Source organism: Mycteria americana, chromosome 3 (genome assembly GCF_035582795.1).
Source record: "Mycteria americana isolate JAX WOST 10 ecotype Jacksonville Zoo and Gardens chromosome 3, USCA_MyAme_1.0, whole genome shotgun sequence".
Taxonomy (NCBI): Eukaryota; Metazoa; Chordata; class Aves; order Ciconiiformes; family Ciconiidae; genus Mycteria; species Mycteria americana.
In genome coordinates, this window is record NC_134367.1 from 17,844,193 (window position 1) to 17,861,909 (window position 17,717).

General features: G+C 37.2%; 1 protein-coding gene across 7 annotated transcripts in view; it reads right to left on the reverse strand.

Moving 5' to 3' along the window:
• ASAP2 (ArfGAP with SH3 domain, ankyrin repeat and PH domain 2) overlaps window positions 1–17,717 on the reverse strand; it is a 92,748-nt gene that overhangs the window by 54,968 nt on the left and 20,063 nt on the right. For 6 of the 7 annotated variants that reach the window (XM_075497975.1, XM_075497976.1, XM_075497974.1 and 3 more), the window contains 2 exons: window positions 12,958–13,030; window positions 8,831–8,976 (listed from right to left, as the gene is read on the reverse strand). In XM_075497975.1, coding sequence (XP_075354090.1) covers window positions 8,831–8,976; window positions 12,958–13,030 — 219 coding nt within the window. Of the gene's footprint in view, window positions 1–4,818; window positions 4,995–8,830; window positions 8,977–12,957; window positions 13,031–17,717 lie in introns of those variants that run through there. The other variant, XM_075497980.1, reaches the window with a different exon arrangement.

Genomic DNA, 17,717 nt, shown 5'->3' on the forward strand with positions numbered 1-17,717 from the left:
TTAAACTTACTCTGGAAACACTATAACCCAAGCCAGCAGGAAACCTACAGAATTGCTGCTGATGCTAAATATCTCATCCAAAGTGACTGCAAAATAAGACCACTAATTTTTACATTGCCTTATTTCACTGTTTAAATTATATGAAAACAATCATACAATTTTTCAGCACATATTTTAAGTTCATCAGTATATTTTAAATTAATCTTGTTTATTTTCCAGTCTCTTCATACCTATTCCATAAAACATATCTGCCTTTCTCACAATACATGGCATCTTACTCCGATAGAAGTTATAAAGACAAAGAATGCTGGCCTGTAAAAAAGCCACTATTCAAATATTTTCCATGTATTTTTAAAAAGCAATACATCTGCCTTATTTATCTCACACAAATTTTGAAATAAGGATTTTATGAGGTCTTGAGTATGCAAGTAATTGAAGAGTAAACACGTAATTCAGGAAGAAAAAAATAATTTCAGATTAAGACAACAGTAAAATAACCGTGGTTTTAGATAAGTATCTGTATGATTATGTTTTGATAAGGAAAAAGAATGAAGACAGACACTAGGAATAAGACAGTAAGCAGCACACACCAGAAAAAGAAAGACTTCACGTCCAATCCTTCATGATTCAGGGAAAATGTTCAAAGTATGGGCCATGATGTCTAGGCACAGAGTTTAAACTGTAACAATTCAAATGGATTGCACTGAAGAGTAAAAACCAGAGTATTTCAGAACTGAATGACAGAAAAAAAAAAATCAGAATAACTTTTGCAGCAGTTTGGTGAAGGTTGCCTTTGGATAGGTTTCTTTTTTTGATGGTATTGTTAGCTGTTCTTTTAAAATGTGATTTTTTCCAAGAAGCACTGAAATGCATATATGAAGATGAAGTTCAAACGTTCAAAGTACAGAAAGAACTTTGCATTGTGTAGCAACAAATGCTTCTGTTTCTTCAGGAACAATGTCAGGAACATCAAAGTCCCTTTTAACGTAACCCATCCAGAGAAGAAAGGACACTAACAGGAACTTCAAGAAAAAAATATTTCCAATTGTGATGCTTCAGCCTCCCCAGAATGGAAAAATACGAAACATTATCACCTTATAGTTACTTGGTAGCCTCACTAGAACAGACTCAGAGGTCCCATCCCCAGTGGTACTCAACAGCTGCTGTTAAAACAAACAAAGCTCCCAAACCCCCACCCTTCCTCTTGAAAGATACTACCTTACTCTATTTGCTTGAAATTCAGCCAGCAATCAAAGAGAAAGTGAACATGCATCAATTTTAAAGGTTGGCTCTGCATGGGAAGGTTGAAGAAATATAGAAAATCTGGTCTTTTAAACTCTTACCACAAATCACATTTCCCCTCCTCCACCCTACTTTTCCTCCTCCCCAAAAAGCTGCAGGACTCAACCACAGCCCTTATAGAATCAACAAGTTAAATTTCAGCTCTCTGTGGGTTTGTTTTTTTTTTTTCAATAATTCCTACAAAAATTGAATGAGCAACATCTACACATGGTTAGCTGGCAGTCCTGGAAACAATCCACCTCGTAAGTTCTCAGCAGAACTACAATATCTGCATATCAACATAACCATGCTCAAAGTTAATAAAATTATATGTTGTAGATATAGGAGATAAGGAAAAGGTTTAAATCACACAAAACTTAGGTAAAAAAATAAAATCTTCTAGAAGACGACAGATGGAACACATACACCTATGGACACACAGATCCAGAATGTCTATCCAGGTGGAGAAGCAGAAGAGGTGTCATCTAAGATATCATCCTATGCAAAGTTTTCTACTTTGCTATTCTATTTTATTAGTATGATGCAGTCAAATGTCTAACCTAACGATCAATACTTTCATAGCCTCCGTTTAATTATTCTTCAAATCCAGATAAATAGGCACAAAGCAAGAATAAAGCATTTCTCAACAGCAGACTCAAGACAACTGTTTTTTCCTTAAGTCAGAAAAGAAAAAATGTCAGACCCTGAAGTATTACCCAGACCCAAAACAGTTCTGGATGTTTCCTAGAATTTCAAGCCATGGCGCCTGAAGTCCAAAGTAACATTAAAAAAAGAACAGGAGAAAAACCCCAACATTCTTTTTAAAAGTTTGGAGAATGTTTGCCTGTTCAAATTAATTCCTTCTGTGTGCTATCACCTGTATATTACTATCAGTCTATTGTATTCCCTATGCTCCTATTTTATTTGCAACAAATGTAAACATACATAATGCATGAACTTGTCATTATTAACCTAGTTAGATGAATCATACTTGCTCATATTTATAAATCAGCAAGTGATATACAGAAGAAAGATCTTACATGTTTTCCCTCTCTTTCTTGAGAAGCTTAAGCTGAACTATCTAAAAATACAGACCCATTTTTGGCATGCAGAGAAGCATTAATATGTTGCAGCTCCTACTCTGTGTGTATACAGGGAGCTAAAATGTATACAGCTGCCTCTACATTTTGACTATTTTGTGTTTTAAAATACTCTTTAAAAAGAAACATGCACGAAGGTGCAGGAAAGCTTCACAGAAATTCAAGTCATCCTGTGTCAGAGGAACACTAGCAAGTTCCATGTGTTTTAAAAAAAAAAGAAAGAAAAAAAAAATAGTTGACCTGGTTTCCACTTCCAACACTGCTGCTTTGGCAGACTCGCAGTTTTCCTCTGACAGCTTCCAATAAGATGACAGAGACACAGTAATAAATTAAAACTTCCTAAGTTGGAGAAGGCTCAGAAGAGGAGAAGAAGAAATGGCAGGAGGGAGAACGTAAAAATAAACAAACATGTAGCTGCCAGAAGTGATGGTAGAGGCAACAGGCAAGCCAACATCTGCGAAGGGGAAAGATTTTCAAGTAGTTTAAGAGCCTATGGCTAAACACTGAAGTTCTTCGTTTGCCAGCCCTCCTGATTACTTCAATGAGTCTTTTCCAGAACAGCTTTGGATACTGGTGCCTGCAGTACTTCAATAGGTTTTGTTTTCTAAATCCAAGCCAAAAAAATTAAAAACAAAAACAAACCAGCCTTTTCACTACTTCAGAAGTTAAATACTTTTCTTAACATGCAGAAAAACAGAGCGGACCTTAAAACATTTTCAATTTAAACTAAAATTCAGGCAGTCGAACAGTGTATCATATGACTCCTATTGCCATTACTAAATTCTAGATGCGGTTCATGTACTTGTCCGTGGGCTTCTCAACCACTAATGAACTTGGGTGTGTGCAAGTGATGGTAGCACCGCCTGCTGACAAATCATTGTTTAAGTTATTTTCATTCTTTTATGGCAAGTACTATTGGATTTAATACTTTCCAAGAATTTTCCCCGTGATGTGAGCTTTAGTAGGACGAGGCCAATCAACACAGCAAGGAGAAGGTGGAAATCAGAACATCCACTATAGATGAGGTTCAGTTTGTTTGTCTGAACTTTAAGCTTTTATCATCTAACCCCAAGACTTCAGAAAATCATGTAACATAAAGACTTGTAGCACAAACATTCATCTTTGCACCATGCCTCCCTCTCGCACACAAGGACACAACACTGCCTTTCTGCTGTCCTCACCTCCGCCCTACCTGCAGCACAGTGGTGTGTCCCATAGCACAAACTGCATCCCACCAGGCTGCTGGCTGAGGTGGGACATCATCCACCGCCCAGGCATGCCGTAAGAAAAGTGACTCCAGTGAAGCAGGAGCTGAACACCACTAAGTGCGCACATGGAGCTGCTGGATCAGCTGCCTAGAAAAATGCCTTCGTGCAAGATATCGAGTGTTGCTACCACATAGTACTTGGAAACAGCCCCTCTACCACCACCAGTACACGAACTACAGGCTGGGAGCTTCTCTATTAGGAAGTGCAAGCACAAAATGACAGGAAATACATTTTTAAAGTATTCTTAAAAGCATAAAGTAAAGAATTTTAAAAGCAAAGGAAAAAAGAGACTTGAGGTTATTCCAGTCCATCTTCCTTGCCAGTGGAGAAGAATTCCCAATTGCACATTTTCTAAGCTAGGTTAAAACACCTAAGTGGTAAGCTTCTATCGCTTTCTCTGAGACACTTCATCTAATATTTTCACAGTGAGATCCCATTTATATGCAATTTATTATTTTCCTCTTCCACAATCACAGTTACCTGTGAGGCAAGCCATATATTTCCAATTCTTCTAAGCTTTCTTCATTAATCAACCTATTCAGGCCCTGATCATTTTTTGTTACTGTCCTCTGAATTTCTTCCAGCTGGATCAATATCTTTTTGGCAAAGAAATAAAGATAAGATTCCAGGTAGAGCTGAACCCATGCCACTAAGGAGTAATTATTACATCTTGGTTTATATCTTTACAAGCGTAAATCAAACAGTACTTTTATTTTTTCCCTCTCACCATTAAGCCAATCTTTCCTCAAGTGTACCAGTGAAAACCAGAAACAACACAACTTAAATCATTAAGCTTCACGTATAATACTCCAACCTCAAATAAGTGTATCTGTAGCTTTTTTTACGCACTTAACTAAGATGAGTCCTTGTCAACAAAATATATGCTTGTGAAGGTTCAGGCACCAAATACTTTTTTTAAAACCTTAGTCTGAACTATTAGCCTGGAAAGAAAATTCTGGGCATAAATTTCTTAAGTTCATTATATAATACAGAAAAGATATTTCCTTCAGTTTTGTTATTTGTTACCTTTTACATTTAAGCAAATCTCCTTTCTTCTTACATTTAAAAAAGGAAGTAAAACAGGAGCATATGGTCAGAAAAATATTATCACTGTCCTTCCATTTCTCCTAGCTAAAAATCTAAGAATTATTAATAGAAAAACTTCTCACATGGAATCTCTTCCTCCCAGCTACTTTTCACAGAGTGGAAATATCAGATTCCAGTCATCTCAATCCAGCATGTTTCATTAGCTTTAAGTTTAAATAAATGAAAAAGAAAGGATAAGTGTATGTAGAAGAACAACAAATACAGAAAATAGAATTTGTTAAATAGCTACTTCATCTTCACAGATCAAATCCCTTTTCAAGGACTGCTGACAAAGATGACAGGCAACTACAGATTTTATTTCTTCTTGGTGTAGCAATCTAAGAATAGGATTTAAAGGAAAAAATATTTAAAGTGCAAACACGTTGCAAAGAGCCTTTCCTTGTCCTAACATTTTTCATATTAAGACCCATACCTTTAAAACTTGGCACTAAATTTATTAGGAAGACAGAGTAATTAACACTACAAGCAAGCGCCATACAGACCTAACCTACCTGGGAACTGTGGGTGCTACCATTCAGTCAGGAATTAGCACCAAGGTTACCATCAAGAAGCAATACTGTACCTGCCACAAAATACCGTGTTACCTCTGAAAACACCTCTAGTATTTTCTGATAGTTCACTACCAAAAAAGACATACTGATTGCTCAATCTTCTTAAAAACATTTCTAATCCAGAAGTTGAAGAAAAATTTGTAGCTTGATATTGGAGCTATGGCAAGAGAAAAAAAAATGGTACAGTATATCATAAACTGATCCAAACAACGCAAACAATGTGTTAGAAAAGCTAAAGTGAGTACTTACAAGGACCTGATATACAGTAAACGTCAATTTATTTCTTCTCTTAAAGATGTGTTTTATAAATCACTTCAAATGTGAAGAACCAAACTTCTTCAAAGTGTGTTTTTTTAGTTTTATGCACTATTTAAAAGTGCACACATAAAAGAAGCGTAGCAAAACACATATAAAAAACCCAAGACCTGAACTTTAACTTGAATAGTTTACAGTTGAATAATTGGATTCCAAGAAATAAAACTTCAGCTGTTAATGAAATATTTTAAAACACTGATGCCTTGATAAGTCCATGAAAACATCAAGGTCTTTTGGGAAACCTTTAAAAATGTTAGAGAAAACAAGAACCTAAAACCCCTGTTAAAGTAGAACAACTTTATAATGGCTTTCCTTTGCCTTACTAAAGACAAGTTTAAGGAAAACCTTTTTGCAGAAGTACTTTAGAGCTACAGCTCTAAATGTTACCCAGGCCAAGAGCTGACAGAACACATCAGCTTCTAGAAACAAAAGCAAAATATATGACAAAGCAAAACTTGACAGTAGCCCTAAAGCTTTGCCAGTGTTAATAGCTTTGGCATCTGTTCCAGTCTGAACATGTCCTCTCACTTCCTTGCACATTCCCCACTCATTTCAGCTAAAATCTTCTGTGGAAATTCAGTGCCCTATGAAATTCTAACGATAGGTCTATTTAAAAAGAGAACCTTTCAGAATGTTTTTTTAACAGCAGCAGGTTGTACAGCTCTGGCTACATTTTTGATGAAACTATTTACAACCAAAATATGTTGGGTGCTACAAGGAAACACCAGAGGAGAGGGATGTTTTTACTGCCAACATGCCTAAAGCATTCAGAGTTGGATACTTCACCACGCTGTGAGAATGCATGGGACTTGTTTCACATATGGCTATGACTATTAAAAAAAATAGCACCCCAAATTATTTCCAACTACTATATAGGACTTTTTACACTAGTCAATACCCTTGTAACCTCTTAGAAAACTACAGTTCCATCAGTAAACTTATGAACAGATTTTTAAAGTGACCAGTTACCAACAGTTTATTCTAGTGGTATTAACTTCTAATAGGCAAAGTTACATAAAATTATAATTTTGTTTTATAATTCTTTTATAATTCTAGAATTCTTGTTTATAAATATGGTTATTTTCAAGCAATAATGAAGTTTACATCTTTTCTTCATATGTATTTCTTCCCGGAGGAAACTATTTTCCTAGAGAGACACCCAATTCAAGGACCATTAATTAGGTTCCTCTATTTCTTCAGTTTTCCCTTACTCATCAGGAGAAAACAAAAAACTTCAAACCTCAACAATATGAGGGAGATTAGGAAAGAGCAGAACCTTACAGAGACCTGTCCTTCACCAGACAGTATTAAAGAAGAGAGAAGGTGCCTATGGTATTGCAATGTTAAAAAACAAAACAAAACAAAAAAAACCCATTCATGTCATACAAAATTATTATTTGCTTCAAAAATAGAGCAAATCAGAATCACAAACAGAGAAAAACTAAAGACTTAGCTACTGTCTCATGACATATCCTCTTCTTATACATAAAAACTGAAGCAAAAATACATAGTTGCTAGTGAAAAAGCAGTACACAGCAAAAAGATTTAGAAATATTCCTTGGAGAAGACACAAAACGCTTACGTGAATAAGAAAAGGTAATAAAAACATGCATCCCACTTCTTATAGATATTTATTTTGTTTTTATTTTCCTTTCCAGTTTGTGGAAGAAAAGTTAGTCTTGTCAGGAACATTTTGCAAAGATAGTAATTACTGTTTTTAAGAGAACAAATTGCTGAGATTTTTGGCAAAACGGCAACATTTTTTTGCTTTTAAAAGCCTTCTTGAAATATAATACAGTAAAAGGTTTTTCTGGGGAGAGGATGCAGCTTTTAGTTGATTGCTTTTTAAAATCACCTAAACATCACATTTCCCAGATCCATTTACCTAATGAAGTCACCATATTGCAATTAATATACGATAGAGAGGGTTTTTTAGTCAACAGAAGGTATCAGTCAGAAGACACGTTCTATTTCCGCTCCCATATGAGCAGTCTACCTCTCTACAGGAGACTCAAGATAACTGACTGACTCACACTCAATAAGGATGCATCTTCTGATACATAATCTCAGATAATATTTGTACATCCAGAGATATTCAAATCAATATGACATTTCAAATGTACGAAATACATTTCACTGTTGATAAATACATTTGGGGCTAGATTCTCTCTCATCAGTATCACAATTGGGTAAAAAGAGATCACAGCATCAGGGAGTGAATGGGACTGCCCTAAATCCCATCAGCTGGAAACAGTCCCCAAAGAACTGATTATGACCAGCTGGCTGCAACCTACAGACATTTGGTCTAGACTCACAAAAGCATTTGATGTGTCTCCATCCCATTGATTTCAGCAGGGACAGACTTTTAAATGCTTGTAGGAATGTGGGTCATCTCCCCTTCCTAGCCCCTGGTTTAAGAGTTCTGTAGTTTCAAGTAAATTGGGACTTACTCAGACATGGGAAAGCTCTAGCTAGTACGGTGTAGTCAGAATCTGCTCTTTTTGTGCCCTCTGATTAATGTGAAATTGAGGCTGAAAATTCTCCATTCATAATTAAAACTCCCGTTCTTCCGTTTGGCTCCATCCTATTTGGCTCACTGAAGAGTGCTTTTAAGCCTTACTGGCTTCAGTTGCAGGACTGGTCCCTGGTGGACACTACTGTCGTTATAGCATTATGTTTGATTTTGTTTTCCTGACTCTCTTCCCTGAAAAGCAAGAGACTCCCGTGTCCAGGGACACTAAAATCTCCCTTTATAAATACAAATGGGAAGTGTGAAAAAGTAAAGTAAAAGTCACATGAACACAGAGTAAACCAAGTTGGGTTTTGCTGGTTTCACAATTTTAAAGCAATCTGGTATATGCATTTTATAATAGATGTTATAACTACTTTATTGTGGGAAGCTTTTAGACATGAGAAGTGTTGGAAGAGGATTTTTTTGTTGGATTTGTTTCGGTTTTGTGGTGGTTTGTTTTTTGGTTTTGGGGGTTTTTTGTTTGTTGTTTTTTTGTTGTTGTTGTTGTTGTTGTTGTTTCGAGTTTTGCAAGGGGAAAGGCTAGGGCATGAGACATTTTCCTAAGCTGAGAATTTTTTAAGAACAGTGGTTGCTAAAACACAAATTGTCTTCAACATGAAGAGCTGTTATAATTCAGAAATACAGCCTTTGTAGTGGCCTTAAAATTTCAACATGTTTTTCTTAAGTAAGTCTTACCAAATTTTTGAAGAGTGCAGTTAATTCCTTTGTAAACACAGAAAATTTTAAAAACGCTGTTCCCAAATCTGGGTCATCCCTGCAAACACAGTTGCCTCCGAATTTCTCCAGTGCTTGTGTATACTGTTCTTCATTTTCCACGTGAGCTTCAAAAGAGCAAAACATGAAGATATCATCAGTAGACAAAAGGTTATGGAAATTACAATTGAGGGTTTTTTTTTTTTAAAAAACCAACACTGTTCAGAAGATTTCTTGCTAAAAATGTTTACTTGATACAATAAACATTTATTATTTATATTTTAGCACTGATATGCCAGAAGTATGACGTATCTCATTAATTCTGGTTTATGTGTATCTACCCACATGCTGTACAAAGGACAATGTGTCATCTGACAGGTATCCACTCTAGAAAGACCCACAATATTTCTGCACCATACCAGAGATCACATAACAATTCTCATCTCCTATAATGAGCTTTTAGAGTCTTTTATTAATGCTTCCTAATTTTAACTGTGTGCTGTTAAGTTTAACTGTGTGCTGAACAAAGCCACAGAGGAGATCAAGTGTGTTGGCAGAGTCCTGGATCTCCACAATAGAAGGCAGTATCGAACAAGACTCTCAGGTCATCTTAGGAAATGGGACTACAAACTACACTACAGATGAGGACAAAACCCATTATCTCTATTAGCTTTCTGATTCAGAGCAGCAGTGGCAATCTGAAGCAAATCCTAGCAGTCTGCATTTACCACAGGCCAGTTCAATTCTCAAAGCAGTTTTGGTTCATGACAACTAGACTCCTTTCTGAGACAATGAAATCAGAAGCTCTGCCCCAGAAGTGATCCAGTGATTAGCAGAGACAGCAGTTCTGAATCACTGTGTGGGCTGCACCAGTGCAAGTCATCCAGCACACACCTAATGCTTCTGCCCATCAGAAAGCTTTGAGCTGCACGTGTTTGGGGGTTATTCAGCCCAGGGAATGAGATGAAATCTAGGCCTAAAGCAAGTTCCCCTGATTAAAATATAAAGGAAATCTGAGGGGCGTAAGTCTTAACTATTTTGACCTATTGATTCACTCCTAGGACAACAGATTACTTGCTTGTGTAGACAGGCATAAAAAGTCCCTGTCAATTTGATCTGTGGAATAAAACCAGAAGTCTTTCTGAACCCAAGCTTAGTGTCCATGTCAAGCTTGAGCACATGGACAATGCACACCAAGTTGGCACCTGAGAAAGTTAATGCTGCCTATTTCTTATTCTAGCTGTGGCCAATTTCTAACACTTCAAAGTAGTCAGGAAAAAAAACCCCACATCCTAGAAAACAAATTATGCATTAATAAGAACAAAGACCCTTTCTTGGTCATTACATGAGACCAGCATAAACCCTTAAGATTATTTAGAGAAGATTAATCTGTTCAAACAAGCAATGATCCAGTTTAATTTCAAGCCCATTTGTATACATCAACACATTTAAAATCCAGAGGATTCTTGATGCAATGTCCTTTCTCCAAATTTCTATGAATTAGTTCTACAACCTGTTCAATAAACCTAGCACATTCCAACTTAACAAGCCTGTCTGTTCACATTCCTATTTGGACAGCCATTCAAGAACTTTATTTCTCAAGTAGCTACAAATTTTCTTTAATTTCCAGCATATGAAACGAAAACCCTGTGGAGTAGTGGTATAATACCGTGTAATTAAAGACTGTCATAATTTACATGCAGAACTGAAGTTACACAAATGGCATTAATTCTACAAGTTTCTACCTTGGGCGCTTGAACTTGCAGCCTGTAAAAGATAGTTTGCATATAGCCATTCAGTTTAAAAACTAAGTCCTAGCACTGAACTGTACTTATTTTTCCTCAGCATCAACAGCAGGGGCTGAGCACCTACCAAACTTTTTGCAACTTGAGCTGTAGGATGAAGTAAAGGTGTTCAACTAATACTATTGTGTGACGTACACACACCTGAATAAGCTTTGAACAAACTGGCACAGACAGCAAAAAACAGGATGTGGCAGGTCACAACTCCTCTAGTTCACACAGCTACCCGGTAAGGTTAATTATTTCCATATTGCTTTCTGCATTCTGCATCCAGCTTAGCATATTTGAACCCAGGTGAGGGTGGAGGTCAGGGCACAATTCAAACAGCAAAAAGAGAAGGCTGCCACTGCATGAAAATAAGGTGAAAAGGCTGCCACCATTAATTGCTGTAGTTAGATGTGCAATCAGCAGCTGAACCATGACTTTTTACCTTAGGAAACAAGAGCTTTCTATTCCATACAGCATCCCCATGAGTTTTGTATTCCCCAGCATCCTAGGAACCGTTCTTCTGGATCTATGTATCAGATGAAACAAAGCCAACAAACCAGCAGCTCAACAGCAGTTCTGAGACATTCCCCAGAATGCTGATGGTAGTTATTGCAGCAATACAATTAGCTGAGCTGGTACTCCGCAAGTGCTTCTGAAGAAAACAAAATGCTATTTTTTCATGGAACCCTCCAAAATACTCTCCCTGCCTTATGGTTTCTTCCTGATGGATTTTAGAAGTTTCTCTACAAACAAAAGGTTTGGAAGCTATCAAAAAAAGAAATCTGAGCCAGGTTTGTTTGAGGGTTTAGAGGCTTTTTTTAAGTGAGAAACTAAATTATGTACAAATTGGAGTCACTATCCAATCCTCCATAACAGTTTCTAAATTCACACATTAAAAAAGAAAGCCAAAACATGCATACTTAATACTCAGGGAACCTATATTAAAAATCCAGTAACTGTGTTCTTATGAGTGCAAGGCCACAGTTTTTGTTTTGTCAAAAGAAACCCCAAGGGCTGGCAAATGGCTGGGTTAGTGATATTTCTGCTGGTGGAAGAGAAATGCCTCCAAACCTTTATTGTCAAGATTAGGCAGCATGAATTTAAAAACTAGGCAAGGTACTGATTTTATGCAAGAACTGTAGTGATTTGCTACAATGTTCTAACAAGTACACTGATTATGAGGCATAGTCAAGCACTCAAAAAAAAAAAAACCCAAAACAAAACAAAACCCAAAAAACAGAAGAAAGGGTGCCAAATAAACATGAAACAGATGACACAGCTCCAGATGAATCTTAAACTGGACCCTCCACAATCCAAAGATAACAGCTTCATTACGTTAGGCAAGAAGGAACTTCCTTTCAATTAGCTGATAAGAATTATACCACAATAGCAGTTCTTGTTATAACCTTATATCCGAACACCAACATGCCCACAAGTTCTGTCACATATTGGTGGCTCTCCAAGGTAGCCAGGCCTATCTATTTGGCATATAATATAGGTTTTGTTAGCTCTAATTGCTATGAACTGCAAAGTGAGAACAAAAGCCAACAAAATGCTGTTTCTTATCCACAAAGACAAATGCTGTTTCTTACTCACAAAATACTGCTGATCCACAAAAACAAAAGCTTTAGTTATATTTTCAAAGAAGATAAACACACAAAACTCCATGAGATTGGCACACACATAAAAACGCATGAAGCAATAGTTCTTTGTATTTTTATCAGTGTTGTAAGAGAAGTATCTGACTTTGTGTACCATGACAATAAAAAATTGTAGCTCATCAGCTCTCTCTTGTCATGAAGTTCTCAACATACATAACGAAGCCACCAGGAAGGGTGAGGTTTCACAAAGCAGTAGAGTCAATGTAGCTTCTTTTTGCTGCCAAAGAGAGTAATTTCACCCCTCCCATGCCCTCAGCTCTCAATAATACACATTCCTTACCATTTCAGGTGCTCATCTAATCCCAGTTCAGTTGATTTCACTGCATATGCAGCTTTATATGAGCTAAAAATCTCATCTAGGGATCTGCCAAGCATCAGGGGTGGCAGAAGGAGCAGGCAGCCCAGACCTGGTGGAAAGAGGAGAGCACGGCTTCCCCACTTGGTAGCAGTATGCCAGCTAGACAGATTCAGCTACCTCACAAAATATCATCCTTACCAAGCTCATGATCAAGCAGCTATTTCAAGACTGCTACTTAAAATGTACATTTTTTTCTTCTCAGAGTCACCCCTACAACTCTTTCTGATTCAGTAAGACAACTGACTGTTTAAATCCTCCAATTTCACCAATACAAGCTACCAGGAATTATTATGTACTTACCCAGACCAGATATGTTTATGGCTTTGACAGACTTCTTCATTTTATAGAGAACGGTTCGGTCAACATCCAGAGCCTAAAACAAAAGAGAAAAATTAAATGTGAAATACTGGATTGTCCTCTGGTAAACCTGTGCCCTGGAAACCTTCTGTAATTATAACACTATTATACTAGTTAACTTTATTTCTGTAATTAATAAATTACTTGCCAGTTGCTCCCACCCCCATCTATACAACCTATTCTGTCCCCTTGTCCACAAAAACACATCTTCCCTCTTTTGCTGGTGACCAGCATCACATATATTCAGCACGATCTAAAATGAAACTATTTCTTCTTCCTATGTTAAATTATTAAAGAAGCTTAAAACAGTTTCAACCCGTCATATGTTCCGACATTGCTGAAGAAACAAGCAAAATCACTTCCCCAGGCAGAATACTAAAAACAGAATTTAGTTTCAATTTTCCTGGATAATTTAGTTAATTAACTGCACTCCCAACCATATGAACTTTCTCACTGCTGTGCTGAAGAAAATAAATTGCATCTCTCTCAAATATCTTTCACACGTTTTATCACTAGGCAAAGCTTTCACCAACACAACATAAAATTCAAGTTTAAATCCTGTCCAGAATACTCAAGCACTTATAACCGATTTGTTTCAAAGAAAGAAGTGGAAGCAGGCAACCATTCTGCTTACTGAAGTGAAACATGGGCAGACCCAAAAATGTACAGTTGTTTGGGAATGGAGAAGCAGAAATATGGTTATACAAATGATAAAAAAAAAAAAAAGAAAGAAAAAAACTTTGTGAAACTGCAAGAAAATTTAAGTATGAGTTCCAGAGATGGTGATGTCTTTAGACCCTACTGAAGAACAATACCAAACACTACAAATTATATCACACCAAGAGCTGTTTAGCATGATACATGCTAAAAAAGCAAACAAAAAGCACCAAATTCATTCCAGTTTTCATTCAAAAGATTTCAGTGAATTGCAGCAGCTACACATCTGACCTACCATTGTTTTATTGTTAATAATTTGTGTAAGAGAAATGACACGGAAAAGGCAATCCCTAGGACCCTATCCAATTATTTTAACAAACTGAATGCAAAAAGAAATATTATCCCTCGTATTTATGGGAGTATTCTTAAACTGAATCCATTCAGACCACAAATAGCTGAGCAAAATCTTTGCAGCATTCCATGGAAACCAGCAGATTTAGATATTGCCTTAACGTTGATGTTATAGTGTCAGGGTACTACTATATCCATCGGAAGTTTTACCTCCAGCATCTTTATAGTTCACATCCAAAACATATTAGCAGGAGAAGTGCAGAGGCCTTTTCACCTGGAATTCACCTGGAAGTACAGAGGAAGGGAAGAAAAACCCCTAAGAAAGCCCATAAAAGTCACACATAGCTCTATTCACCCTCTTCAGCAATTTGATTGCATCCACTATAACAAACCTGTATACAAGTGCAATTTCAAAGGTTAGATTAGTCACCTGTCTGGATGGGAGTATATGAAGTAAACTCCCTCATTGAGTATTTGGTGATTTCTAAAAATAACCTCAGAAAACCACCATCCGATCAGCTGACTACAGAGGAATGATAATTTCATCGACAAATGCATCAAAGGGCAATTACCCTCTTGGAAACAAAGTGAAAGGAATGTCTCCAACTACAAGCACTACAAATAACAGTCCAAAGAGAAGGCTGATGGCCAGAGACTTAAAAATTATAGATTCAGTTCCCAGCTAAGTCTCAGATTTGTGTGCTCAGTTGATAAATTATTTAGTCTCTGCACCTTAGTTTGGGGGAGGTGGAGAAGAAGAAGAAAGACGACAGGACTTCTTAAAAAAGAGAAGTGTTGGAAGGATAAACGCATTGGATGAATTATGAACCACTTGTACTACTGTGGTCAGGGATCCAGATAGACCTATGGATTCATAAAATCTTCTGGCCCATGACTGCCTCAGTCAGAAAGCACAGACTCTCAGTAAGGGAAAAACTTCAAGTCCTCTTCCTCAACCAAAGTAATCATTTTGGTTTGCAAATTCTCTCAACCAACTCCTGCTTTCACTGGGATTAGGCAGTAGAAGAGCAAACCCATCAGGCACAGCATAGCCAGGGTCCAACAGAAACGATAGCTAATGCCCCTAACACACCAGTGATGACAATTCAGCCATCTAGCTATCTCAGCCAGCTGGTCCACATAAAAATTCAAAACAAGGATGACGGGGGGAAAAAAACCAAACCACAGACAGTACTGAGGGCAACAGAACAAGGAAAAACTAAAGCCCTAATGTGGTGAAAGTGTACAAGACTGCCAGGTCACACTTCCTTGGGTCCTCCCTTCCTCCCCTGCCTGCCTTCTCAGCTGTGCCAGTGCAAGTGCTTGCGGGGACGTGTTGTAAACTGCAGGAGAGAAGCAATCCATGTTTAAAATTATGCAAGGGAAAAAAAAAAAGTTATTTTTCAGTTGAGTCAACTTTCCAACTCTGGCTATCAGGCAGCCCCTTGATACAACACAACCCAACAGAAAAGACAACGGGAAAAACAGGAATGAGTAAGAGGACCAACATACTCGGGTGCTCCTGCTGAAGAATCCTCCAGGGACATTTCTGAACAAGAATTCAGTAGCTGTATGACTGTGGCGAACACTTTTACTATGCTGTTATCTCTACCAGCTACGGGGTTTTTTTAACCCTTAGCATTAAATCAGTCTCAATATTTCTTCACATATGCATTCACCACAATAGAACAGGCTTTGTATGTTCTGTTCGTCTGCAAACTGCTACCACATTTTTATGGTGATAGCAGACACTGAGTCTGTAGAACAATGCTGAAACATCCAGGGACCAATATGACTGAAGCACCACCTTGACTGACACTGACTTAACACTGACTTTGCTAGCTGAGGACTCGGCTCAGCTTCTGTTCAGGTAGATGATCTGCTCCAAAGCCATGAAAACCAGAGAAAAATTATCCCAATAGCAAAGTATCCTACCTTTGTATCAAGGCAACATGGACTCAACTTGTCATTTCCTCCCCCTCCCAGTCAAAAAAAAACAAAAACAAAAAAAGTGTGGAATTGAAGTAATTTGTGACAGTCAGTACTTCATGCAATTGTATCTGCATATAAAACCTAAAAGAATATTGTAATTAGCAAAATGAACAAACTGTCACAAAAATAAACTATGTTTCATTCTTTAAAAATATGAGTGTTTTATTGTTGATTCAATTCACTGATGTGATTAATGAGAATGGGAAGAAGTTCAACAGTGAAGACTGCAAAGTTGTGTATCCAAAGGAAAAATACACGTATGAAGTGGGAGACAGTCAGAATAAACTGAGGAGAATAAAGGGGTTTGGCTTACCAGATGATTGCAGAATCACCACAGGGTGCCAAAGTGATATAGCCATGAAAAACAAAACCATGAAGATACAGGAGATCTCCTTCCACCAAAGACAAGGAAACAAAGAAAGCAAAAGTCACTGAATACTACATACTGTTTGAAATGCAAAAAAGAATGTTGGTCTTGACAGCTTATATGTTGCTGAACCACTGGATTTTTGACTCTGATAAACACAGAAAAATTACACACACAAAATGGGAGGCAATGCAGGTGTTGCTTTCATCCACCAGTATGTGAAGTATGGAATGGAATAAAAAGTCTTTCTTGAACTGCTCTGGTTCTGTAATTAGATTACTGGGAATAAGCTGTAGCAAACTTAAAATCGGCTAGCTCAAGCAGATAGCTCGAGGGAATTGAAATGTGCCCATTATACAAATATAAATAAATAAAAAGCACAAAATAAATAAATAAATAAATAATTTTTAAAAATTAGAAAGCACAAAATGTAGGAAGAACAGGCTGTCTCCCTGAAATGATCTCCAGTCACCCAAGGGTGTTTGGGCTATTATCTAGGCAACTAATGATCAATACGATTTTGTTTGGACAATATGGCACTGATTGCCCGTACCTTGTGCTTGTTCAGTTACTCTGACAGAAGTACCCAGAGAGAGGCTGTAGGTAGCCTCCTCTCTCCTGAATGGAAAGGGTCCTACCTAAATTCCTACCCAAATTCCCTGGTGGTAACAAAGAGGAAAAAGGGATAAACACCAAGAAATATTTAAGTTAAAAAATAATGTTAGCGTAAGAACAGCTGAGTAAAAGCTGTACCTGAACAAAATGTCACTAGGAATTGGGAAAAACAAACCCAATTCTGGAAAGCTTTCCAAACAGGAGATGAAGGGTAACAGATACCTAGCCATTTTAAGAGGGACCTGAATAAATTTATGAAAGCTTATTATGTTGTTTCCTATTGTGGTGAGAAACTTGACTTTCTCCTGTAGGAGGTTTCTTCTAGTCCTCCATTCCTTTGTGAAATCTTTTGATAACACTGCATTTAAGAGTGGCTATGTATGCCTACAGACTAACGGACAAAATATTGAAAAACTTTGCATCTTTAATACTGTATTTTAGTCTTGCTGATAGACCAAAAAATGGGGAGGGGGACTTTGCCTTGTTCAAGTGAAAGACATTGGTGCTTATTCACAACTAGTGTTTCAAAGGAGTCATTTCAGCATAAAACTTGAAAATGTCAGCCCTTAGTACTGTTCTTCATATTTTCTCAGCCTTTTCTTTGTCCAAATCTTAGCACTTAGAAATCTGTTTAAATACAGCTGTAGCTTTATTATACTTTGAATTTCTAATCCTGTATGTTTCATAAATATACACACACTACACCGATGCACACACACAT